Source organism: Ranitomeya imitator, chromosome 4 (assembly GCF_032444005.1).
Source record: "Ranitomeya imitator isolate aRanImi1 chromosome 4, aRanImi1.pri, whole genome shotgun sequence".
Lineage (NCBI taxonomy): Eukaryota > Metazoa > Chordata > Amphibia > Anura > Dendrobatidae > Ranitomeya > Ranitomeya imitator.
The window spans coordinates 91,275,133-91,301,346 of record NC_091285.1 but is presented as its reverse complement, the minus strand read 5'-3'; the positions used below and the strand labels follow the sequence as shown (position 1 = coordinate 91,301,346).

The following is a 26,214-nucleotide window of genomic DNA, read 5'->3' as shown; positions in this document are numbered from 1 at the left end:
CAAAGCATCTCAAATAGGTCTCCAAGGTCTGATTAGTTCGCTCAGTCTGGCCATTTGTCTGAGGATGAAATGCAGAAGAAAAAGACAAATCAATGCCCAGCTTGGCACAAAAGGCCCGCCAAAACCTAGAAACAAACTGGGAACCTTTGTCGGACACAATATTCTCAGGAATACCATGCAAACGTACCACATGCTGAAAAAACAACGGAACCAAATCAGAAGAAGGCAATTTAGGCAAAGGCACCAAATGAACCATCTTAGTAAATCGGTCACAGACAACCCAGATAACTGACATTCTTTGGGAAACAGGAAGATCGGAAATATAATCCATAGAAATATGTGTCCAGGGCCTCTCGGGGACCGGTAATGGCAAAAGCAACCCACTAGCTCGGGAACAGCAAGGCTTAGCCCGCGCACAAATCCCACAGGACTGCACAAAAGAACGCACATCCCGCGACAAAGAAGGCCACCAAAAGGACCTACCAACCAAATCTCTGATACCAAAAATCCCAGGATGGCCAGCCAACACAGAACAATGAACCTCAGAAATCACTTTACTAGTCCATCTATCAGGGACAAACAGTTTCCTCACTGGACAGCGGTCATGTTTATTAGCCTGAAATTCCTGAAGAACCCGTCGTAAATCAGGGGAGATGGCAGAAAGAATCACCCCTTCCTTCAGAATGCCGACCGGCTCAAGAACCCCAGGGGAATCAGGAAAAAAACTCCTAGAGAGGGCATCCGCCTTAACATTCTTAGTACCAGGAGTATACAAGACCACAAAATCATAACGGGAGAAAAACAGGGACCATCGAGCCTGTCTAGGATTCAGTCGTTTGGCAGACTCGAGGTAAATCAGATTCTTATGATCGGTCAGGACCACAATACGGTGCTTGGCCCCCTCAAGCCAATGTCGCCACTCCTCAAATGCCCACTTCATAGCCAACAACTCCCGATTGCCGACATCATAATTGCGTTCCGCAGGCGAAAACTTCCGAGAAATGAAGGCACACGGTTTCATCAAGGAACCATCAGAATTCCTCTGAGACAAAATGGCCCCTGCCCCAATCTCAGACGTGTCAACCTCAACCTGAAATGGAAGAGAAACATCTGGCTGACGCAACACAGGGGCAGAAGTAAATCGGCGTTTAAGCTCCTGAAAGGCAGAAACAGCCGCGGAGGACCAATTCTTCACATCAGCGCCTTTCTTCGTCAAATCGGTCAGAGGTTTAACCACACTGGAGAAGTTGGCAATGAAACGACAATAAAAATGAGCAAAGCCCAAGAATTTCTGAAGGCTCTTCACAGATGTGGGCTGAATCCAATCATGAATGGCCTGAACCTTAACCGGATCCATTTCTATAGATGAGAGAGAGAAAATTAAACCTAAAAAAGAAACCTTCTGCACTCCAAAGAGGCACTTCGACCCCTTCACAAATAAAGCATTATTACGGAGGATCTGAAATACCATCCTGACCTGTTTCACATGAGACTCCCAATCATTGGAAAAAAATCAAAATATCAACCATGAATTTATCAAGATAACTCCGAAAGATATCATGCATGAAGGATTGAAACACAGATGGGGCATTAGAGAGTCCGAATGGCATCACAAGGTATTCAAAATGGCCTTCGGGCGTATTAAATGCAGTTTTCCATTCGTCACCCTGCTTAATACGAATAAGATTATATGCCCCTCGAAGGTCAATCTTAGTAAACCAGCTAGCCCCCTTAATCCTAGCAAACAAATCAGTAAGCAAAGGCAAAGGGTATTGAAATTTGACCGTGATCTTATTCAAGAGGCGATAATCAATACAGGGTCTCAAGGAGCCATCTTTCTTGGCAACAAAAAAGAACCCTGCTCCCAACGGTGAAGAAGATGGCCGAATATGCCCCTTCTCCAAAGACTCCTTAATATAGCTCCGCATGGCGGCATGTTCTGGCACAGACAGGTTGAAAATTCGGCCCTTAGGGAACTTACAACCTGGAATCAAGTCAATAGCACAATCACAGTCCCTATGCGGTGGAAGGGAACTGGATTTGGGCTCATCTAATACATCCTGGAAGTCTGACAAAAACTCAGGAGTTTCAGAAGAGGGGGAAGAGGAAATTGACATCAAAGGAACATGATCATGAACCCCCTGACAACCCCAACTAGTCACAGACATGGATTTCCAATCTAACACCGGATTATGTAGTTGCAACCATGGAAAACCCAGCACAATATCATCATGCAAATTATGCAACACCAGAAAACGACAATCTTCCTGATGGGCTGGCGCCATGCGCATGGTCATCTGTGTCCAAAACTGAGGTTTATTTTTAGCCAACGGTGTAGCATCAATGCCCCTCAAAGGAATAGGGTTCTGCAAAGGCTGCAAGGGAAAACCACAACGTCTGGCAAATTCTAAGTCCATTAAGTTCAGAGCGGCGCCTGAATCCACAAACGCCATGACAGAAAATGATAATGAGCAGATCAAGGTCACAGATAACAGAAATTTAGGTTGTACAGTACTGATGGTAACAGAACTAGCGATTCTCTTTGTACGCTTAGGGCAATTAGAAATAACATGAGCAGAATTGCCGCAGTAAAAACACAACCTATTCTGACGCCTGAATCTTTGACGTTCAGCTCTAGACAAAATCCTATCACACTGCATAGGCTCAGGGCTCCGCTCAGAGGACAACGCCACAGTGTGCACAACTCTGCGCTCGCGCAAGCGCCGATCGATCTGAATGGCCAGAGACATAGAATCACTCAGACCAGCAGGCGTGGGAACCACACCATAACATCTTTAACGGATTCAGAAAGACCCTTTCTGAAAATTGCCGCCAAGGCATCCTCATTCCATTTAGTCAGTACAGACCATTTTCTAAATTTCTGGCAATGTGATTCTGCCGCTTCTTGACCCTGACACAGGGCCAACAAGATTTTCTCAGCCTGATCCACAGAATTAGGCTCATCATACAATAACCCCAATGCTTGAAAGAAAGAATCAACATTAAGCAAAGCAGGATTGCCAGTTTCCAGGGAAAATGCCCAATCCTGTGGGTCACCACGCAGCAGAGATATGATGATTTTAACCTGCTGAATAGGATCACCAGAAGACCGGGGTCTTAATGCAAAAAACAGTTTACAGTTATTTTTGAAACTCAAAAATGTGGATCTGTCACCAAAGAATAAATCAGGAGTGGGAATCTTAGGTTCTAAGGCAGGAGTCTGAACAATATAATCTGAAATACCCTGTACCCTAGCAGCAAGCTGATCCACCTGAGAAACTAACTCCTGAACATTCATGTTAATACTAGATTCCGTAGCCACCCAGAGATTAAGAGGGAGGATAATACAAAACAGGCTAAGGAAAAAAAAAGGCTCAAAAGTTTCCCTCCCTTCTTCTGAGATGCAATTAACTCATTGTTGGGCAGTTGTACTGTTATGATCTGGTGGTCTAGGAGCAGCATGAGACGGACTCTGGAGAAGGTGGTCCCTGTACTGACCGCAAACCCTGAACCTAGCAGCGCAACTAGAAGTAGCCGTGGGGGGTACCTAACACTCCCTAGACCCTTCGGCACAGCCTCAGAACTCACTTCCCCTAAAGACAGAAACAGGAAACCTATCTTGCCTCAGAGAAAATCCCCAAAGGATAGATAGCCCCCCACAAATATTGACGGTGAGAGGAGAGGGAAATAACATACGCAGACATGAAATCAGAATTTAGCATAGGAGGCCATACTAGCTAAAAAGAAAGAATAGAACAGAGTACTATGCGGTCAGTAAAAAAACACTAGAAAATATCCACCACAGAAAATACAAATTACCACATCTGACTAAAGACATGGATGGTATATCTGCATCTCCAGAGACACAGCTTGGCTGCAAAAAATCCTTCACAGACAAAGCTGGACAAGACAAACATGAAAATGCACAGAACTATTAGGTCCACAGCAGGTGGACAGCAAAAACAAAGCCAGGACTTATCTTTGTAAAAAAGCACAGCAAACTGGAGAGACCAGCAGGGAAGAGAATCCTCCAAAAACAATGGACATCTGGCAGGGACTAAAGAGTCCTGCAAAGCTATATACCCCAGTCAGTCTTGCAATTAGTAGATACACCTGTCCAATCCTGCAGTCCAGGCACAACTGCATTATCCTCTACAACCACCGGAGGGAGCCCAAAAGCTGAATTCACAACACCTACCCACCTTGGACATGTGGCTTGAAATTGAGGAAAAATTCTGGAGTGTGTGTGATTTCCCCAACTGTTTGGAAGCGGTTGATGGAAAGCACATCCGCATTATAAAACCAGCCAGAACAGGATCGGAGTACTTAAATTACAAAAAATATTTTTCTGTTTTGCTCATGGCAATAGCCGATGCAGACTGTCGCTTCATCGCCGTGGACATTGGAGCTTTTGGCCGTGGCAACGATTCCCAGACTTTTAAGAACTCTGATATGGGACGCTGTGTGTATGGCAAAAATGTTAATTTTCCACGGCCACGACCTCTTCCCAACACTCAAGGTCCACCGATGCCATTTGTTATGGTTGGGGATGAGGCCTTTCAGATGTGTGAAAACCTACTGAAGCCATATTCCAGTCGGGACTTGAACCACACTAAAAGGATCTTTAACTACAGACTGGGCCCGAAGAACAGTAGAGTGTACCTTTTGGCATTCTAGTCTCAAAATGGCGCATTCTTGCATCAGCCATTAATCTAAAAATGGAGACAGTCGACGAGGTGGTCAAAGCCTGTGTGGTTCTGCACAATTACATAATGGCTAAGGAGCGACCCAACATTGAACTGGATGAACCAGTTGCACACCCGCTGCTCTATTACCATCATCACCCGCTGCAGTCAACTGCTGAAGTTGGTCACATGCGGGACCAATTTGCCGCCTTTTTAGATTCTGATATTGGACGTGTGTCATGGCAGGACAATGTTGTGTAAATGTCCTGTTGTAATTGTTATCTGTACCAGTAATTTTCTTAAATGTTAATAATATTTCTCATTAATAAACTTTATTTTTTGTTGTCTTGACTGTGTCTCCTATGTATTTCATCTACAAACCTAGGCTGTCCTCAAACTAGCAGTATTTGGTCTGTATTTAATATCAGTATTTGTAATCCAAAACCAGGAGTGTGTGATAAAGGCAGAGGTGCTAGTTATGTTCATATAATTTACCTCTAATTGTTTCACTCCTTGTTTTGGCTTACAAATACTGATATAAAACACTGACCACGTACTTCTATTGTGACGGCAGCCATGTTGCTTTAGTGGTAAGGTTGTTGACGTCATTGCATCCTGATTCTGTTCTGCTATGCAGTATCCATTGGACACAGACTGAAGAGACAATGACTGTCATACAAAACAGATCTATACTCATCAAGTCAGGTGTCAGAAATAATGAATTCATGATGCACATATAACTGCCTCATGAATTCACTATGTACAGGTGAGCATAGATGACCACCATCGTCCCTTCACTTTGTGTGGAATATTACGTACACAGACGAGAAAATGGAAGTTATACAAGGCAGTTCTCTACTCACCAAGTCAGGTGTCCTAACTAATGAGTTATTGGACACCTGACCTGTTGCATTGTATTTCCGCCATTTTCTCTTCAGTCTGCAACACTAGTCACAGACTAAAGGAAGAGATTATAGAGATAATACATGAATTAGTTTTTTGACCCACCTCATATCTCTATACTAAAGACACACAAAGCTGCAGTCATTTATTTGCTAACTACTGGAGCTATGATGTGGCCAAAAAATTAAGTGTTCAATGCACGATGTGTGTTGACGGCGGCGAAAGACTCAATAAACCACACATAATTGAGGGCAAAACATTATTATTATTTTTTTACACAAACTTTTAATTTAACTGCGCCTGCTTGGGGTAGAGTGATGTAAACGGGGGTGTGAAGCAGTGAGGCATGGCTAACAGTGGACGACACAGGAGTGGCAGGAGAAGGGGCAATGAAACTTGAGGGGTCTGGTAGTTCAGGGATAGGGCTTGACATATGAGAGGCTTAAGACGCACTGATGGGTGAGACAAACCTGACATTACAGACACACTGGGAGGTGAAGGGGGAGGAATACTAAGAGTCCGCTGTTTTTTTCCCCTTTCTGTGATTGCCGGGTTCTGGGAAGCCTCGGAGGACTCATTTGTCGTGGCATGGTCGTGGTGGGTGACCTGTTATGGTCCGGCTGCACTGTGCCAGAGTCCATAGTGCTCGTAGAGCGGGCAGCCGTGCCAGAGTCCATAGTGCACGTAGAGCGTGCAGCCATGCCAGAGTCCATAGTGCTCTTAGAGCGTGCAGCCATGCCAGAGTCCATAGTGCTTGTAGAGCGGAAGGCCATGCCAGGGTCCTGCTGCATCATGGTGGTGGCGGTACGGAAGGCCATGCCAGGGTCCTGCTGCATCGTGGTGGTACGGAAGGCCATGCCAGGGTCCTGCTGCATCATGGTGTCAGTGGAGGAGGTCCAAGCAGGAGCAGCGGTTGTCATGGTGGTGGCGGTGGGCTGTCCAACAGTTGTGTCCGGCAGTGCTAGGAGTAGAGGTGGCCGTGCAGTGGTATGCAGCAGAGGTCGGCATTGAGGTTAATCGTGACAGTGAAGGCACAGGTGGATATGCCGCCACTGTCTTCTGAAAATACCGACTCTACTGCATAGCCTGCACGTAAGCAGCATTGCAGGCCTGCATGACACTAAACTGGAGGTCAGGAGTAAGGTGTTCCGACATGCCCTGCTCAATTTGGTTAAAAAAAATGATGTGCTGGCCTCTGGAGGTCGGCTTTTACTTGGTCAAGGCTTTTGGTGACCTCCTGGATACAGGTATTCATGTGGGTAAGGGAAATATCCATTCGGTCACCCAAAGCCTTGAGTCCTTCGTGAAAAACCGAGCTCAAGTGCAAAAACTCGGTCTTGAGGGACCTGTCCGATGCCCTCTGCCGCTGCCGGGAAGAGCCCAAAAAATAGAGGCAGTGGCAGAGGACTGGGAAAGGGGAAGACCTGATGAATCAGCTTCCTGGTCTCTAGTTTGTGTGGCAGGCCCACTTGCTGCAGCGCTGCTCGATGGCTGGGATGGGTCTGTGGCTGTTTGATGAAGGACCACTCCAGAACCTGGGCCAACAATAGTGCTCCATGTGCTGTGAAAAAAGGAAAAAAGAAATTTAATACCAAAAATTAAACAGACGACAACTCCTGTGGAATAGAAACATACAGATTATGTCAATACAACACAACGTAATGCACGGGATAAATACTTACGTTCTCTGGGTAAGGACCGGTCTTAAAAATGCCAGAACACGATGGTATTTATATTTTCGGATCCTTGCTCCTGAACCACTGGGAACACGGCTCTCTTGACGCAGGTCCTTGTTGAAGCGGTCCTTCATCGAACGCCACTGCAGTGCAATACTTACCAAATGTATTTCGGACCCGAGTCGGGGCGTTGTCCCAGCCATCCCACATCGCTTTGGCCACCTCAATCCATAGGCGCCGGATCGTTACGTTGTTTGAGTGCAGTGGATCCCGGGTGTCCCACAATGGGACTCGCTCCTGGACCAGGGAGATGAGGAGGTCATTTTCTATGAGATCTTCATCCCGTTCTGGAACCTAAAAATTAAATAAAGACATTAATGTTGGATACATTAACATAAGGAAAAGAAAGAAAACAGAGGCTGAGAAATGGCATGAATAAGGAAAGTCAAGATAAAAAAGGAGTCCAGAAGAGAATTAAAAAGAGAGTAAAGTACGGAAAGGAAGATTAAAGAATACAACAGTGAGGATACAGCAGTCAGCCTTGTATACGTACCTGCTGCCGACTCGCCACCCGACCGTGACTCCGCTGCTCCTGCCCAGTCTCTGCCGCAGTAGAAGAAGTGCTCTAAAAAAAAAAGAAAAACAAAAGATTGTCATATGTGTAGATTTGACAGTGAATACTTACCAATCTGAGGTGGTGAGTACTCACTTCACTGACATGTTCTACTTCGGAAGGCCCAGGACGTTGCTCCTCACCAGAAGAAGACATTCTGATGCATGCAGAAAGAGAGAAATGGCAGAAATTAGGACATGTAGAGACAGAAAATAGAAAATAAAGGCATTGGCTAGGTTTTACTCACATTGTTCTGAGTGTAGATTCCTTCCTGTGTCTGGTCTGCTGCGTCTGGAAAGCTTCTCTGCTGCGTAGTGACCTGCAACTGTCCACTCCCTCCCTTTATCACCTAGTATGTGGGGGGTGGCTTATCAGTGTCTAGACATGTTTTTCTCTGGTGCAACGCATGCTTTTACGAATGCAAGCAAACGCATGTGCTTGTGAACGCATGCGTTTACATAGACAGCAATGCGTTTTTTTGGCGCATTCCTTACGCAATTGACCGCATACATTTATAGGCGGCAAATTGACGCCTCTAAAAATTACTTCATGTTGCATTTCCGCGCAAAACCGCAGACGAAACGACGCATGCGTCGTCAAATGCGGCCAAAAGCAAACGATCGCAGACGCATGCGTCCCTAATGTTAAATATAGTAATACACAACGCATGCGGATATATGTGGAAGAAACGCTGCGGATACAACCGCAAATGTGAAACCGGCCTTAACTTGCGATTTCTGAGGCTGGTGACTCTGATAAACTTATCTTCAGAAGCAGAGGTGACTCTTGGTCTTCCTTTCCTGGGGCGGTCCTCATGTGAGCCAGTTTCTTTGCAGCGCTTGATGGTTTTTGCCACTGCACTTGGGGACACTTTCAAAGTTTTCCCACTTTTTCGGACTGACTTACCTTCATTTCAGAAAGTAATGATAGCCACTCGTTTTTCTTTACTTAGCTGCTTTTTTTCTTGCCATAATACAAATTCTTACAGTCTATTCAGTAGGACTATCAGCTGTGTATCCACCAGACTTCTGCACAACACAACTGATGATCCCAACACCATTTATAAGGCAAGAAATCTGTTGTGAATTCTGTGGCCAAGCTCCCTCCTGTGGTCGTGAGTGGTACTTCGGCTGGTTCTGTCTATGAGCTTCCTTTGGTGGATGAGAGTGGTACTGCGGCTTCTGAGTTTCCTTCCTCAGGTGATGAGGTTAAGTCGTTAGGTGCTGCTCTAGTTAACTCCACCTGGTGCTTTGATCCTGGCCTCCAGTCAATGTTCTAGTATTGGTCTTGCTTCCTCCTGGATCGTTCCTGTGGCCTGTCTATCCTGCATAAGCTAATTTCTGCTTGTGTTACTTTTGTTTGCTATATTTTCTGTCCAGCTTGCTATATTGGTTTTTCTTGCTTGCTGGAAGCTCTGGGACGCAGAGGGAGCACCTCCGTACCGTTAGTCGGTGCGGAGGGTCTTTTTGCCCCTCTGCGTGGTTGTTTGTAGGTTTTTGTGTTGACCGCAAAGCTATCTTTCCTATCCTCGGTCTATTCAGTAAGTCGGGCCTCACTTTGCTAAATCTATTTCATCTCTGTGTTCGTATTTTCATCTTTACTCAGTCATTATATGTGGGGGGCTGCCTTTTCCTTTGGGGAATTTCTCTGAGGCAAGGTAGGCTTATTTTTCTATCTTCAGGGCTAGTTAGTTTCTCAGGCTGTGCCGAGTTGCATAGGGAGCGTTAGGCGCAATCCACGGCTACCTCTAGTGTGGTGTGATAGGATTAGGGATTGCGGTCAGCAGAGTTCCCACGTCTCAGAGCTCGTCCTATGTTTTTGGTAATTGTCAGGTCACTTTGTGTGCTCTGAACTTCAAGGTCCATTGTGGTTCTGAATTACCTGTTCATAACAGAAATCCCACTTATTAAACCTGACAGGGCACACCTGTGAAGTGAAAATAATTTCCGGTGACTACCTGCTGAAGCTCATCAAGAGGATGCCAAGAGTGTGCAAAGCAGTCATCAAAGCAAAAGGTGGCTACTTTGAAGAACCTAGAATATAAGACACAATTTCAGTGGTTTCACACTTTTTTGTTAAGCATAAAATTCCACATGTGTTAATTCATAGTTTTGATGCCTTCAGTGTGAATTTACAATTTTCATAGTCATGGAAATACAGAAAAATCTTTAAATGAGAAGGTGTGTCCAAACTTTTGGTTTGTACTGTATATAATAATAATAATAATAATATAATCTATAATGTCAGCAAATGAGCAGTGCATTTTAGTACTTGATGGATTAAAAGTAAGAAAAATGGACAACGTCTGAATATTGGCAACTTTGGCAAGGGAAAATTGTGATGGCTAGGTGTCAAAACAGCAGGTATTGCAGGGTATCCCCAATAAATAGTTATTCGTATCTTCCAGAGTGGTCCAATGAAGCACAATCTGTGAATTGATGACACGGTCATGAGTGCTTAACCCATTCATGACCTTACGCATGTCCATATTTTCATGGAATAACCGAGCATGGAATAACTTTCACACTAGCATCGGTACGGGGCCGTCGCCATGCGTCGGCCCGACGCACGTTGTGAAAGAAATTAACGGGGGCAGCGGATGCAGTTTTTCAACGCATCCGCTGCCCCATTGTAATGTCTGGGGAGGAGGGGGCGGAGTTTCGACCGTGAATGCGTGGTCGAAAATGGCGGACTCGACACACAAAATAATGTTACATGAAACGCTTTTTTGTGCCGAGGGTCCGCCAAAACACGACGCATCCGTCGCACGACGGATGCGACGTGTGGCCATACGTCGCAATGTGTCGCTAATGCAAGTCTATGGAGAAAAAACGCATCCTGCGGACACATTTGCAGGATGTGTTTTCTCTCCAAAACGACGCATTGCAACGTATGCCAACCAACGCTAGTGTGAAAGTAGCCTAAGGTGCCTGCAGGTCACCGGGAGTCATCGCCACTGGGGGTTGTGCCACCCACCCCTTCCCCCCTCAACTACGATCTCTGTGATTCGCTGTTCAGTTCTGAACACCCAATCACAGCAATTTCAATGTTTCAGGCCATGAAAATGCCTGAAAAGCCGAGGTCCAGTCTTGATTGGTGCTACAGCAGCAGTGATTCTAGTCTGGAACTTAGCAACACCAGCCCCAGCACTACTGAGAGCGATCAGGCAATGACGTCTGATCGCACCAATCAGTGAGCAGAGACACAGTCTGAATTCTCAGTGACCGCTCTGTACTTCCTCTTATTGCAGCTTGGAGATGTTACAGAGTGGTCACTGTGTCATTCTGCTGCAGATCTGCTGGGCCTTGTGGTGCCACAGACTTTTTTAAGCTTGTGCCATCACTGCTGCTACTACTGTTCCTGCTAGAAGAAATATGTTCCTGACCTGTTTCTATCCCTTGCTTTGTATAATCCACCCCAATCTTATTCTCTGAGGATTTTGAAAACCTCTTGGTGGCCGAGACAAATTTTGTACCCCCAACAATTTTTGGCCTAAAACCCCACATCCTCATTTTCTAACTGCACCCCTGTAGAATCAGTAGAAATTATTTTGGGGGCCTTGTTCTTCACATATGGTTAGTGAAGAAGCCAGAACGCTGGCAATATTGGAGTGTTGATGTTTTATACAACATAGTAATTCATAGTTTGAAGGATGCTGTAGTATGAATTTTATTGAACACAACTATTTCACCTTACAGACTCCATGCTTTATCAGATATATTAAAATATAACTTGTATTAGTTCATAAAAAGTGAACTAAAATAGAACCACCTCATGTATATAATACAGGCAACACACAAAGATCAAAGCCGGGGGTTGTGCCTGATCTTGCTCTACAGCTGACTTTGACTGCTTTGTAGCGTAGGTTTTCACCCTACAATTGCCCAATTGGTGCCGTCGCTCATCAGTGGCTCACCCTGTTGGCCTTAGGAGGCCCTAAATGAAAAGGATGCATAAAAAGTCATAGACCAAAACGATGAACCACTTTATATATTTATCCCATAGGGACAAAAAGTCAGACCTCCATATCAACTTAGAGGATTATCTACCCCAGATGATGGAGCTGCCTACACAAAAATTATATCATGTCAATCTACGATGCCAGTATGCAGAATTTGGTATCATATCGGATCAATGACATTGCTTATCTGGCCTATATATCCTGTTGAGAAAGGACAGTCAAACCTTATTATCAACTTAGAGAATCATAGCCATTGGAAAAATCCATATGGATTACCATAATACTCTGTATGTCATGTGGTTTCTTTGACCATGATTTCGGTACGCAGTAAATATGGTATAGTTACATCGAAGAATAGTACATGGTATCCCAGTAATCATTGCTTCATATCATTTCTATTTTGATTGTGTAACAATGTAAAAAAAATAATAAAACTGTAAAGGGAAGCCTCTATATTAATGGTTAGAGGTAACCAAAGTGTTGGTATAGTTCTATGGTGATAATGATGCAAATCTCCCTATACAGGGGAAAAGATAACACAACCATAACCCATTTGGGTTAGTTAAATAGGGACAGTGTGATTATCATGCAACACTTAATATAGCATTCAAAATGCATTTGTTCATTTAACCCCTTGATCACTAACTGATGTCCCCCTTCCTGAAGATAATGGCAAGTGTATCAGGCATAAAATCACATATCCATATCAGCCTTAAGGATTTTCCAATGTTTACTGTGCTCTTCCGAACCGCATGTCAAGCTGTGAATGTCTTTGGTAAGGAAGGGGGGGACCTCAAATTAGCCCTGGAACTGGGGGTTCTCTTGAAGGTAGAGATTGACGAGTCTCTGACCTTACTATGCTCCTCTTAAACTCTGATCTGTACCCTTCCCCATCCAATGAGGCCTGGGACAAAAATATAACGTAAACAAGACACAAAAACTAAACAGGGATAACCGAAAGAACCAAACATACAGACACTCACCAAAGGTATATAGGGAAGGATAGGAATGTACCAACCAAATGGTCCAGCGATCTTCAATTCAGCATTTCATCTCTAAGCAGCTAAGCAAAGCTTTCACTGGCAAGACAGTGAAAGTCTGGCCAGGTTTTATAGGGAGAGGTAATGACAAGATCAAAACCAGCTGAAAATGGAGCTGCAAGTTTGTAACCAGCGTAGAAAGGGTTATTAACTTCTAAAGCACCAAATGAAACCAAATTAATTTAATATGGGATACAAACACAAAGGCTAAAAAGAATATTTGCGATTCACAATTCGTAGTATCTTCTAACGCCAGGTTTCCCAGAAGAACGTAACACACTCGTATCACTACCCCCACTTTTACAAGTGGCCACAGGAACCTCGGGGTCGGGATTATCCAGATGAGTCAAATGAAAGGACCATATCTACCCACATCCACAGATTTGTGGATGGAAGCCATATGTGGCTAAAAATGGAGACTTACAAGTGGACTCACTACGATGATTGTTTAACACAAACGCAGCCAGTGGTGGAAAAGAAGACCAATCCTCCTGGTTATCTGACAAAAAACATTTGAGGCACGTCTTCAGACTTTGGTTTTAGGCCTTTAGTCTGGCCATTAGATTGAAGAAGGAACACGGAAGTAAAATCCCTAAACAAGAACAAAACACTCTCCAAAATTTAGATATAAATTGTTCCCCCGATCTGATACCACATCGGAGGAAACCCTATGAAGCTAGACGATCTCAGTGACAAACATCTGAGCCAGTGACTTGGCGTTAAGGAGAGCAGGTAAAGTAATAAAGTGCACCATGGTACTAAACCTATCCACCACAACTAAGATAAGTTTTACCAGAGGACGAAGGAAGATCCGTAATGAAATCAATGGATGAATGAGTCCATGGTCGGTCAGGAATAGATCATGGTTAAAGAGCCCCAGATGGACAAGTTTTTGTGGCCTTGGAACACACACCGACACAAGAGGACAGTCAACTATATGCTTATGCAAGCATGGCCACTAAAAACGGAGGTCCAAGGTCACCTTACTTCCTAGGTGACCAGCCAGAGCCATCAAAATTCTAAAGGTACCTTCACACTGAGCAACTTTACAACGAGAACGACAGCGATCCGTGACGTTGCAGCGTCCTGGATAGCGATCTCGTTGTGTTTGACACGCAGCAGCGATCAGGATCCTGCTGTGACATCGCTGGTCGTAGCTGAAAGTCCAGAACTTTATTTGGTCGTCAGGTCTGGGCTATGACTGGGCAGTTAACTTACAGGGTTACAGTCTGTTTAGAAAGGATCGTAAAAATCGGAGAGGAGGAGGGGTTTGTCTCTATGTAAAGTCTTGTCTAAAGTCCACTTTAAGGGAGGATATTAGCGAAGGGAATGAGGATGTCGAGTCCATATGGGTTGAAATTCATGGAGGGAAAAATGGTAACAAAATTCTCATTGGGGTCTGTTACAAACCCCCAAATATAACAGAAAGCATGGAAAGTCTACTTCTAAAGCAGATAGATGAAGCTGCAACCCATAATGAGGTCCTGGTTATGGGGGACTTTAACTACCCGGATATTAACTGGGAAACAGAAACCTGTGAAACCCATAAAGACAACAGGTTTCTGCTAATAACCAAGAAAAATTATCTTTCACAATTGGTGCAGAATCCAACCAGAGGAGCAGCACTTTTAGACCTAATACTATCTAATAGACCTGACAGAATAACAAATCTGCAGGTGGTTGGGCATTTAGGAAATAGCGACCACAATATTGTGCAGTTTCACCTGTCTTTCACTAGGGGGACTTGTCAGGGAGTCACAAAAACATTGAACTTTAGGAAGGCAAAGTTTGAACAGCTTAGAGATGCCCTTAATCTGGTAGACTGGGACAATATCCTCAGAAATGAGAATACAGATAATAAATGGGAAATGTTTAAGAACATCCTAAATAGGCAGTGTAAGCGGTTTATACCTTGTGGGAATAAAAGGACTAGAAATAGGAAAAACCCAATGTGGCTAAACAAAGAAGTAAGACAGGCAATTAACAGTAAAAAGAAAGCATTTGCACTACTAAAGCAGGATGGCACCATTGAAGCTCTAAAAAACTATAGGGAGAAAAATACTTTATCTAAAAAACTAATTAAAGCTGCCAAAAAGGAAACAGAGAAGCACATTGCTAAGGAGAGTAAAACTAATCCCAAACTGTTCTTCAACTATATCAATAGTAAAAGAATAAAAACTGAAAATGTAGGCCCCTTAAAAAATAGTGAGGAAAGAATGGTTGTAGATGACGAGGAAAAAGCTAACATATTAAACACCTTCTTCTCCACGGTATTCACGGTGGAAAATGAAATGCTAGGTGAAATCCCAAGAAACAATGAAAACCCTATATTAAGGGTCACCAATCTAACCCAAGAAGAGGTGCGAAACCGGCTAAATAAGATTAAAATAGATAAATCTCCGGGTCCGGATGGCATACACCCACGAGTACTAAGAGAACTAAGTAATGTAATAGATAAACCATTATTTCTTATTTTTAGTGACTCTATAGCGACAGGGTCTGTTCCGCAGGACTGGCGCATAGCAAATGTGGTGCCAATATTCAAAAAGGGCTCTAAAAGTGAACCTGGAAATTATAGGCCAGTAAGTCTAACCTCTATTGTTGGTAAAATATTTGAAGGGTTTCTGAGGGATGTTATTCTGGATTATCTCAATGAGAATAACTGTTTAACTCCATATCAGCATGGGTTTATGAGAAATCGCTCCTGTCAAACCAATCTAATCAGTTTTTATGAAGAGGTAAGCTATAGACTGGACCACGGTGAGTCATTGGACGTGGTATATCTCGATTTTTCCAAAGCGTTTGATACCGTGCCGCACAAGAGGTTGGTACACAAAATGAGAATGCTTGGTCTGGGGGAAAATGTGTGTAAATGGGTTAGTAACTGGCTTAGTGATAGAAAGCAGAGGGTGGTTATAAATGGTATAGTCTCTAACTGGGTCGCTGTGACCAGTGGGGTACCGCAGGGGTCAGTATTGGGACCTGTTCTCTTCAACATATTCATTAATGATCTGGTAGAAGGTTTACACAGTAAAATATTGATATTTGCAGATGATACAAAACTATGTAAAGCAGTTAATACAAGAGAAGATAGTATTCTGCTACAGATGGATCTGGATAAGTTGGAAACTTGGGCTGAAAGGTGGCAGATGAGGTTTAACAATGATAAATGTAAGGTTATACACATGGGAAGAGGGAATCAATATCACCATTACACACTGAACGGGAAACCACTGGGTAAATCTGACAGGGAGAAGGACTTGGGGATCCTAGTTAATGATAAACTTACCTGGAGCAGCCAGTGCCAGGCAGCAGCTGCCAAGGCAAACAGGATCATGGGGTGCATTAAAAGAGGTCTGGATACACATGATGAGAGCATTATACTGCCTCTGTACAAATCCCTAGTTAGACCGCACATGGAGTACTGTGTCCAGTTTTGGGCACCGGTGCTCAGGAAGGATATAATGGAACTAGAGAGAGTACAAAGGAGGGCAACAAAATTAATAAAGGGGATGGGAGAACTACAATACCCAGATAGATTAGCGAAATTAGGATTATTTAGTCTAGAAAAAAGACGACTGAGGGGCGATCTAATAACCATGTATAAGTATATAAGGGGACAATACAAATATCTCGCTGAGGATCTGTTTATACCAAGGAAGGTGACGGGCACAAGGGGGCATTCTTTGCGTCTGGAGGAGAGAAGGTTTTTCCACCAACATAGAAGAGGATTCTTTACTGTTAGGGCAGTGAGAATCTGGAATTGCTTGCCTGAGGAGGTGGTGATGGCGAACTCAGTCGAGGGGTTCAAGAGAGGCCTGGATGTCTTCCTGGAGCAGAACAATATTGTATCATACAATTATTAGGTTCTGTAGAAGGACGTAGATCTGGGTATTTATTATGATGGAATATAGGCTGAACTGGATGGACAAATGTCTTTTTTCGGCCTTACTAACTATGTTACTATGTTACTATGTTAGGTCGGCGTGATTCGTCATGTTTGACAGCAAAAGCAATGATGCCTGCAGTGTTTTTTCACGGAGCTAACAACCAGCGAGAACGATAAGTACGTCACTGGATCGCTCCTGCATCGTTCTGGAGTAGCTGTGTTTGACATCTCTACAGCGACCTAACAGCGACGCTCCAGCGTTCTAGTTTAGGTCGGATCGTTGTCTATATCGCTGGAGCGTTGCTAAATGTGACGGTACCTTTAGACTCCGCTGTACAGGTACAAAAAATTTCCCTAAAGGACCAGCAGCAGCGCCCCCTGAGCCTTTGATACCGCACGCTCAAGTTTAGGACACACTGCGGAGACGACCAACCCTTCTTGTAAAATAGGGACAGCATCATCAGTACTCCCATCCCCAGGGAAACTCCAAGACAAAGCATCCGCTTTGAAGTTCTTGATCCCAGGATGATACAGGAAAGAAATATATCTTGGTACCGTGTTAGCCAGTGGATAGAAAAATATTTAGAATTGAGAGTCCTCAGTGGTTGATTACAACCACTGAGGACTCTCAATTCTAAATATTTTTCGATCCCAGGATGGTAAGTGATCACAAAATTTAACCTTGTGAATAGCAAAGACCATCTAACTTGCCTGGGATTAAGACATTTAGCAAATTCAAGGTATATCAAGTTTTTGTGATCAGTGAGGACTGACTGGGTGAACTACCCCCTCCAAAAATGATGCCATTTTAAAATGCCAACCTAATGCCCAAAAGTAATCTATTCCCTATATGACAGTTTCTTTCGGCCAACAACAACCTTTTAGAGAAAGTTAATGGATGAAATTTACCAAGCAATGACCCTAGAGACAATACAGCCCTGACCCACCACCACCATAGCATCAATTTGACAATAAATGGTTGATAGCATCGTGTTGTTTGATTACTTACCCAGTGGAAAGACATCGTCAGAGAAGAAAATGCCTGCTGAACGCAGTCAGACCACCTTGAGAAGTTTGGAACTTTCCTAGTCGTGTCAGTGAGGGGTTAGATGAGAAGTTTCAGATAAATTTCTAATAATGGTTTGCAAACCCCAAAAATTGTTGTAATGCTTTCAGATTTTCTGGGAGGTTCAATTCCAGGACGGCTTTGACCTTATCAGGATCCATGTGGAAACCTGCAGCTGACAGAAGGAACTGAACCTCCTTGTGTAGTGAATACGCATCTCTCCAATTTGGCATACAGATAATTATCCTGTAGAACCTGTAACACCTGCCTGACATGTACCTGATAAGACTTGAGATCGGGAGAGTAGATTGAAATATCGTCGATACACTACTACAAATCTACCCACAAGGTGCCGAAAGATGTCATTAGCAAAGTGTTGACGCATGGAGGAAGCATTAGTCAAACAAAAAGGAATGACACGATTTTCATAATCGGGTATGAGTGGGAGGGGACATGGGTCCCGGATAGTAATATGATTTAACTTGCGAAAGTCCAATCAGGGACGCAAGCCCCCATCTTTCTTCTTAACGAAGAACCCCATTGCTGCAGATGAAGATGAGGATCCCTTGGGAAGACTCTCAGAGATATAGTCTTTCATAACCTGTGTCTGACAGTTTGTAAAATCTGGTCTTGGGCAACCTTTGCGCCTGGAAGCAAGTTCACAGGACAATCATACACATGATCGGGAGGCAGTTCTTGACATCCCTTTTCAAAGAACATCTCCTCAAAATCAGAAAATATAGAATGTTTTTAGTGGCGACACTAGAGATAGCGGTATCTAGGCAATTATTTTTGCAATTATCACTCCACCTAATTATCTCTCTGGCCTGCCAGTCTATGGCCGTATTATGCTTAGTCAACTAGGCAAGACACAACACAATAGGAGTACCAAGATATAACAAGAAAGGAGCTCTTTGTGAAGAGTGTTATGATCCGGTGACCTTGGAGCAACATGAAAACTTTCACTGGAGTAGGTGGTCACTATACTGACCGCAAATCCTGATCTTAACACCGCAACTAGAAGTAGCCGTGGAGTGTACCTAACCAATCCTAGACACCTCGTCACAGCCGGAGGACTAATTACCCCTAAAGATGGAAATAGGAATACTATCTTGCCTCAGAGCAGAACCCCAAAGGATAGACAGCCCCCCACAAATATTGGCGGTGAGTCGGAGAGGAAAAAACATACACAGGCAGAAAAACAGGATTTAGCACAAGAGGCAACTTCTAGCTAAATAGGACAGGATAGGACAGAGTTCTGTGCGGTCAGTATTAAAACCCTTCAAAAATATCTACAGCAGAATATACAAAAACTTCCTCCATCTAACTAAAGACGTAGGAGCGTAAATCTGCAACTCCAGTGAATCCTACAATCAGAGCAGGAATACAATCAAAAACAAGCACACAGCCTGTGTGCCACAGAAAAAGAAACAGACACTTATCTTTGCTGAAATGGCAACCAAGCAGGAGAAGCCAGAAAAAGATCCATCATATCCCAAAAAACATTGACAACTGGAAAGGACTAATGAGTCCTGCAAGCCTAAATACACCAGTCAGAACTGCAATTAGCAGATACACCTGTCCAAGACTGCAGCCCAGGAACAACTGCATTACCATCTGCTACCACCAGAGGGAGCTCAAAAGCAGAGTTCACAACAGAAGAGCCTGTTTGCGCAGGTTCACATTATGAACTGCTTGCATAAAATTTCCCTGACTGAGAGGTGCAGAGTCAATTGGAAATATGGGAATGAGCTTTGTCAGAGTACTACAGGGAAGAGAAAGGTCCCATGCGAACTGAGCATCCACCATATTGGCTCCTGCCCCACTATCCAAGAGGATAGATATTTTCTCAGTTTTCATACAAATAACCACTTCTGCGGGTACGAAAAACTGAGATACACATGCAGAGAAGATATATACACCCAGCTTGTTATCCCCCACACAACCTGGGGTTAGCAGTTTTCCAATGGCTTTTTGTACTTTTGGTAAAGGACAGACCCCAATGAAATGCCCCTTTTTGACCATAGAAAAAACAACCCCGTTTTGACGTGAACCGTAAGAGAATCTAACTGCATCAGGTACTCATAGCACACAGGGAGAACCTCAATTTTAGGGAGTACCATGGGGGCGCTACATTGATGACATCTTTTTTCTTTGGACTGGGACGTTAACTCTTTCAATAAGTTCATCAATGAACTAAAAGTGAATACCATGGGTCTTAAATTCACCTTCAAAATTGACTCCAGTTCTATTAATTTCTTGGACATCAACATCAGGAAGAACAGTGAAGGTCACCTATAGACCAACATATATAGAAAACTGACCTCTGTGAACAGTTTGCTTAGGTGGAACAGTCACCACCCCTTCAACCTTAGAGGGATTCCCAAGGCACAATATTTAAGAGTTAGGAGGAAATGTTCCTTGCCTGGTTGCTAGGCAACCCTCCCACATGTACTTATGCTGGCTATCAGATGTAAATCATTCAGCTGCGGCAAGAAAAACTAAATCTCAGCACTAAAAATTACTCTGAGGACACCCGAGCATGCTCGAGAAATCACGAGTAACGAGTATATTCGCTAAACACTACATTGGATATATAGTCCCTTTGCCTGATATTGGTCAGATAAATATTTGCTGGAGACTTTATCTGTTGGCCCTAGTCCTATTGTGGTACCAGTGTTTTTATAATATTGATGGGAGAATTTGATCAGCTGATGCATATGGTATCTCAGTTTGTGCGGAGTTTGATCTCTTGACTTTCTTCTGCACCCTTTTCATTTAGGGCGTCATAGGTCTAGCAGGGTGATCCACCAATGAGCAGGGGCCCCAAGTGCGCAATAATTGTAGGGTACAGCCGGGGCTCTCCAAACACGACATCGCGTCTGCTCTTGATTCCAGTCATTTTTGCATTCAAAAAGTCAAACGATGCTCCAACCCTTCCAAGCACTTCCGTGCCCCGAAACAGTAGTTTACCCACACATATGGGGTATCTGCGTACTCGGGAGAAATCGCACAACACATTCTGGGGTCATTTTCTGTTGTTGCCCTTGTGAACATTACACATTTGAGTCTAAAGTAACATTTTTGTGAGAAATAGTATAATTTTCTTTTTTTCATTCCACATTGCTTTAGTTCCAGTTAAACACATCAAGGGTTAATAAACTTCTTCAATGTGTTTTTGAGCAGTGCAGTTTTTAGAATGGTGTCACTTTCAGGTATTTTGTGTCTTGTAGCCCCCTCCCAAGGTGACTTCAAATGGGATGTGGTCCCTTATGAAAAATGGTATTGTTAATTTGGCCGAAAAGTTGCTGTTCAACTTTTAACCCTTTTAACTTCATAACAATAAAATTATGTTTAAAAATTTATGCAGATGTAAAGTAGGTATGCAGGAAATGCTATTTTGTGTGACAGAACTCTTGTTAGGGCTTAAGAATTAAAAGTTTGAAAATTGTGAATTTTTTGCCAAATTTCCAATATTTTCCCCATTGAATGCAAGTCATATTGAACAAATTTTACCTCTATCGTAAACTACAAAATGTTATGAAAAAAACATTCTCAGAATCGGTGCGATCTGTTGAAGCGTTCTAGAGTCACTGGTATTACCACATAAGGTGACACTAGTTAAAATTATACAGTGGGTATGGAAAGTACATTTTTTGACTCTGTTTGACTCTGTTTCATTGCAGCCATTTGGTAAATTCAAAAAAGTTCATTTTTTACACATTAATGTACACTCTGCACCCCACGTTGACTGGGAAAAAAAATAGAAATGTAGAAATTGTTGCACTTTTATTAAAAAAGAAAAACATTGAAATTACACATGGTCATAAGTATTCAGACGCTTTGTTCAGACACTCATATTTAAGTCACATGCTGTCCATTTTCTTGTGATCCTCCTTGAGATGGTTTTACTCCTTCATTGGAGTCCTGCTTTGTTTAATTAAACTGATAGGACTTGATTTTAAAGGCACACACCTGTCTATATAAGACCTCTGCGAATTGTTGTTTCAAGGCACAGATCTGGCCAAGGTTATAAAATAATTTTTGCTGTACTCAAGGTTCCTAAGAGCACAGAGGCCTCCGTAATCCTTAAATGGAAGAAGTTTGGGACTACCAGAAGTCTTCCTAGATCTGGCTATCCAGCCAAACTAAGCAATCGTGGGAGAAGAGCCTTGGTGAGAGAGGTAAAGAAGAACCCCAAGCTCACTGTGGCTGAGCTCCAGAGATGCAGTAGGGAGATGGGAGAAAGTTCCACAAAGTCAACTTTCACTGCAGCTCTCCACCAGTTGGGCCTGACAGAAGCCTCTCCTCAGTGCAAGACATATAAAAGTCTGCATAGATTTTGCTACAAAACACATGAATGACTCCCAGACTGAGAAATAAGATTCTCTGGTCTGATGAGACGAAGATAGACCTTTTTGGTGAAAATTCTAAGCAGTATGTGTGGAGAAAACCAGGCACTTCTCATCACCTGCCCAATACAATCCCAACAGTGAAACATAGTGGTGGCAGCATCATGCTCTAGGGACAGGACGACTGGTTACCATTGAAGGAAACATGAATGCGGCCAAGTACAGAGATATCCCCTGGATGAAAACCTCTTCCAGATTGCTCTGGACCTCAGACTTGGCCGAAGGTTCACATTCCAACAAGACCATGACCCTAATGACACAGCTAAAATAACAAAGGAGTGGCTTCAGAACAACTCTGTGACCATTCTTGACTGGCTCAGCCAGAGCCCTGACCTAAACCCAATTGTGCATCTCTGGAAAGACCTGAAAATGGCTGTCCACCAACCTTTACCATCCAACTTGACAGAACTGGAGAGGATCTGCAAGGAAGAATGGCAGAGGATCCCCAAATGCAGGTGTGAAAAACTTGTTGCATCATACCCAGGAAATCTCGTGGCTATACTAGCTCAAAAGAGTGTTTCTACTCAATACTGAGCATAGGGTCTGAATACTTATGACCATGTGATATTTTTTCTTTTTTTCAAAAATTTGCAAAAATTTCTACATTTCTGTTTTTTTTCGGTCAAGATGAGGTGCAGTGTGTACATTAATGAGAAAAAAATGAACTTTTTTGCATTTACCAAATGGCTGCAATGAAACAGAGTGAAAAATGTAAAGGGGTCTGAATACTTTCCGTATCAACCGTAAAATTTGTCCTGGTCATGAAGGTGAAAACAGGCTTGGGGTTCAGTAAGTTAATGCTTATTGATATGTGAAATCTTGCCCATGTAGTCTGATTCCACAGGAGAGCTGTTGTAGCACAAATGGCAGATAAAAAAAGAATGCTGCTACAGTAGAATGGTGTCAGAGCTAAAGAGCCTGTGCTACGCCAGTTAATTACTACATGGAAATACACGTTATATCATGTACTTGTTGTTGTAAGTAAATTAGTCATACTGCTTTTATTAAAGAATTGCCATAGTTTTGCTTGCACATCCTTTTACAATCATTTAACTGTTTTTTTCTCTTTTTTTTTTTTTTTTTTCTTCCAGGGCTATTTTGGTGCAGTTGGTGCTCTTCTGGGATTGCTGAATTTCTCCTAAGTGTTCTTGTTTTTTTTGTTTTTTTAATTTCCTCAGAGTAGTTCTCTTGAAAGATTTATCTTTTTTGATGAGTGGTTATAAATGGACAAACATTTTCCATTGTTGATTTTTTTTTCTCCTTTATTTGGAAATCTAAGATGAAGTGATGAACATGGCTTCCAAATTGATGTCATAATGTTCATGCTGAGGACCTCTGTGTTAAAGGGGTTTTCTGGTCAAAACCGATAATTCTGCAGTCACTCTGTGTGACTGCAGAGTTATGAATCCGTGCACGGGGACCGGAGGGTATGTATGAGTTACATATACCCCTTGCCAGTGAGTGTGGCCTCGCTCTCCATATACTTATACTACTACGCCTACTAGATTGCCATATCACTAGTCAGGTTGTGGCCTCAGCTCTAAACCAGTCTAAGAAATGAGGCTGCGGCCACTGGCTGGGGGTATGTATAACACATGTATACCCTCCAGTCCCAAGTTTGAAACTGGCAAATCTTTGCAGTGCACCGTACATGTCCTGGGCCTGGATTCATAAGTCTGAAGTTATCTGTTTTGACCGGACAATCCCTTTAAGTATGTTGTGGTTGTAACCAACCCTTGCATCAATAAACCAGTCTGAATATAGAGCCAGTATTATGTATATCAACAAAACAATATTAGAGCATATACTGTACTGCATTGACTCTTTAGCTTATGGGCGGCAGATTGGTCTATTCAACTTGTTTGTTTGGTCTGCATTTATCATTGTGCCTGTACTATGGATGTCATTTATACTCTTTATTTTGCACCAGAGACATTAACTGTATTTACTGTGGCATTGTGCTTATATTCATATGGTCATTCCTCCTGAATAGAATTATATTTGTGGCTTTTAATACTTAAGAGACAGCATTGAATATATTCTGAATATTTGTGGTATTATTTTTGTAAATATAATGCCCATAATTTTCTGTCTATGTTTGTTATGCCTTAATAGAATGGAGAGAAAAAAATCCAGGACCCTGGTCTAATGGTAGTCTATATCTGCCAAACCAGAGCACTGCAGACCTCCTGTGTTATATCCGGCTCCTTTTTTGATTAGCAGGTCACATGATGTCATTATGGTGTGGTATGACACACTTATGATATCCCGGTGGCATAATAATCAGAACAGGCTCCGAACATGTTAAAGATAGCAAGAGGTTCATTGTTTTCTGACTGCTATGGACTACCAATGTGGCCACTGGACTAGTGTCCTGGAAATCTTTTTGTTCAGCTTTACGTTACACTGTTAACCAACATCTAGTGTTACTGGTAGCTAACACTGCTTCAATACCAGTTTTTAATGATGCTGCTGCAATTACATGTATTTTGTATTGTCTTTAAAGGGAACCTGTCACCTGAATTTGGCGGGACTGGTTTTGGGTCATATGGGCGGAGTTTTCGGGTGTTTGATTCACCCTTTCCTTACCCGCTGGCTGCATGCTGGCTGCAATATTGGATAGAAGTTCATTCTCTGTCCTCCATAGTACACGCCTGCACAAGGCAAGATTGCTTTGCGCAGGCGTGTACTATGGAGGACAGAGAATGAACTTCAATCCAATATTGCAGCCAGCATGCAGCCAGCGGGTAAGGAAAGGGTGAATCAAACACCCGAAAACTCCGCCCATATGACCCAAAACCAGTCCCGCCAAATTCAGGTGACAGAGTCCCTTTAAATCTTCTGTTTCATTCTCTTCATTAGAGACCAACATTACCTTTCCTGTTTCTATGCTGTCCAGTATTTTTCTTTGAAAAACAGTTAACTCCTTTGAGTCTTATTAGGTTGCAATTGTGAAACATCATTTGTCAGTGTTTTTGTTTGTGCTTCTACTGTTCAGCAGTGAGTGATTGTATATTGAATTGCATTGTCACAATCTTTGATTCCATATAACCTTAAATTGTTCCTTTGTGTTACCTGTTGCCTTATGACTTGTTGGCAATGAAAGTTTGCACGCTTCAGGAATACCTCCCTTCAGATGCAGTTTACCACTTTTTCAAACGACTAAATGAATGGAGGGGCTTAATATAATGTGCAAAAGACGATTTATGACTGGTGATAACCATTTTATATTTGAGTGTCATTGTATTAAACATTGTCAGGACCATGCTGGAGTACCCCTGGCTTTAAAAAGTTGCATATACAATTGTGAGACAATAAAGAAAAAAAATCTAGGAACTGAACATTCTCAACATCTGACTATCTTCTTCTGCACTGAACATTGCCTTCATCTAGTGCTGGTCTTCCAACAATTTCTGATAAAACAACCAATTTCCATTTCTGAGAATTGCGTGCATCGTCTAATGCTGTGGCTGTCTTGTAAAATCTGGTACTTGACTGGGTATGTGCCATTCATTGGTAACATTTTCAGTAACACTTTCGTGCATTATGAATAGATCAACAGAACTGGGAGAACCCATTGCTGCTAACAAGTTTACTGTGAATCCAAAGATATTTTTCTGCCTGTAACGTGGAACGTGTATAAATGAGAACTGTCCCTTTCTTTGTATATGAATTACACTATTGATAATTCAGAAAAGTCATCCATTTACATTCCATACAAAGTATAGCGATTTGTGTGTCAATAATTGTGTATATGTTAGTAATTGCCTGAGATAAAGGCATCTTAGAAGAGGTAACAAGTTGGGCCCAAAATAAAATCAAACGTACATAACGTTCGGTTTAAAGGGGATTTGTCAAAATGATCCAACCCCAAAACTGTTTATCAGATAGAAATATATAATGTAGTTTACACCTTTACTTACGCATTCTGCTGCTACTCTGAAAAATATCTAGTTTAATTCAAATACA

At 42.7% G+C, this 26,214-nt stretch overlaps 1 protein-coding gene across 1 annotated transcript in view; it reads left to right on the top strand.

Annotated features, from left to right (window-relative positions):
- The window catches only part of PANK3 (pantothenate kinase 3), a 160,837-nt gene extending 135,181 nt beyond the window's left edge, over nucleotides 1–25,656 (top strand). Inside the window, exon 8 of the mRNA XM_069763863.1 lies at nucleotides 23,337–25,656. Within this exon, the coding sequence (XP_069619964.1) occupies nucleotides 23,337–23,387 (51 nt within the window). The 3' untranslated portion in view covers nucleotides 23,388–25,656. The remainder of the gene's footprint in view (nucleotides 1–23,336) is intronic.
- Nucleotides 25,657–26,214: the final 558 nt, after the last annotated feature.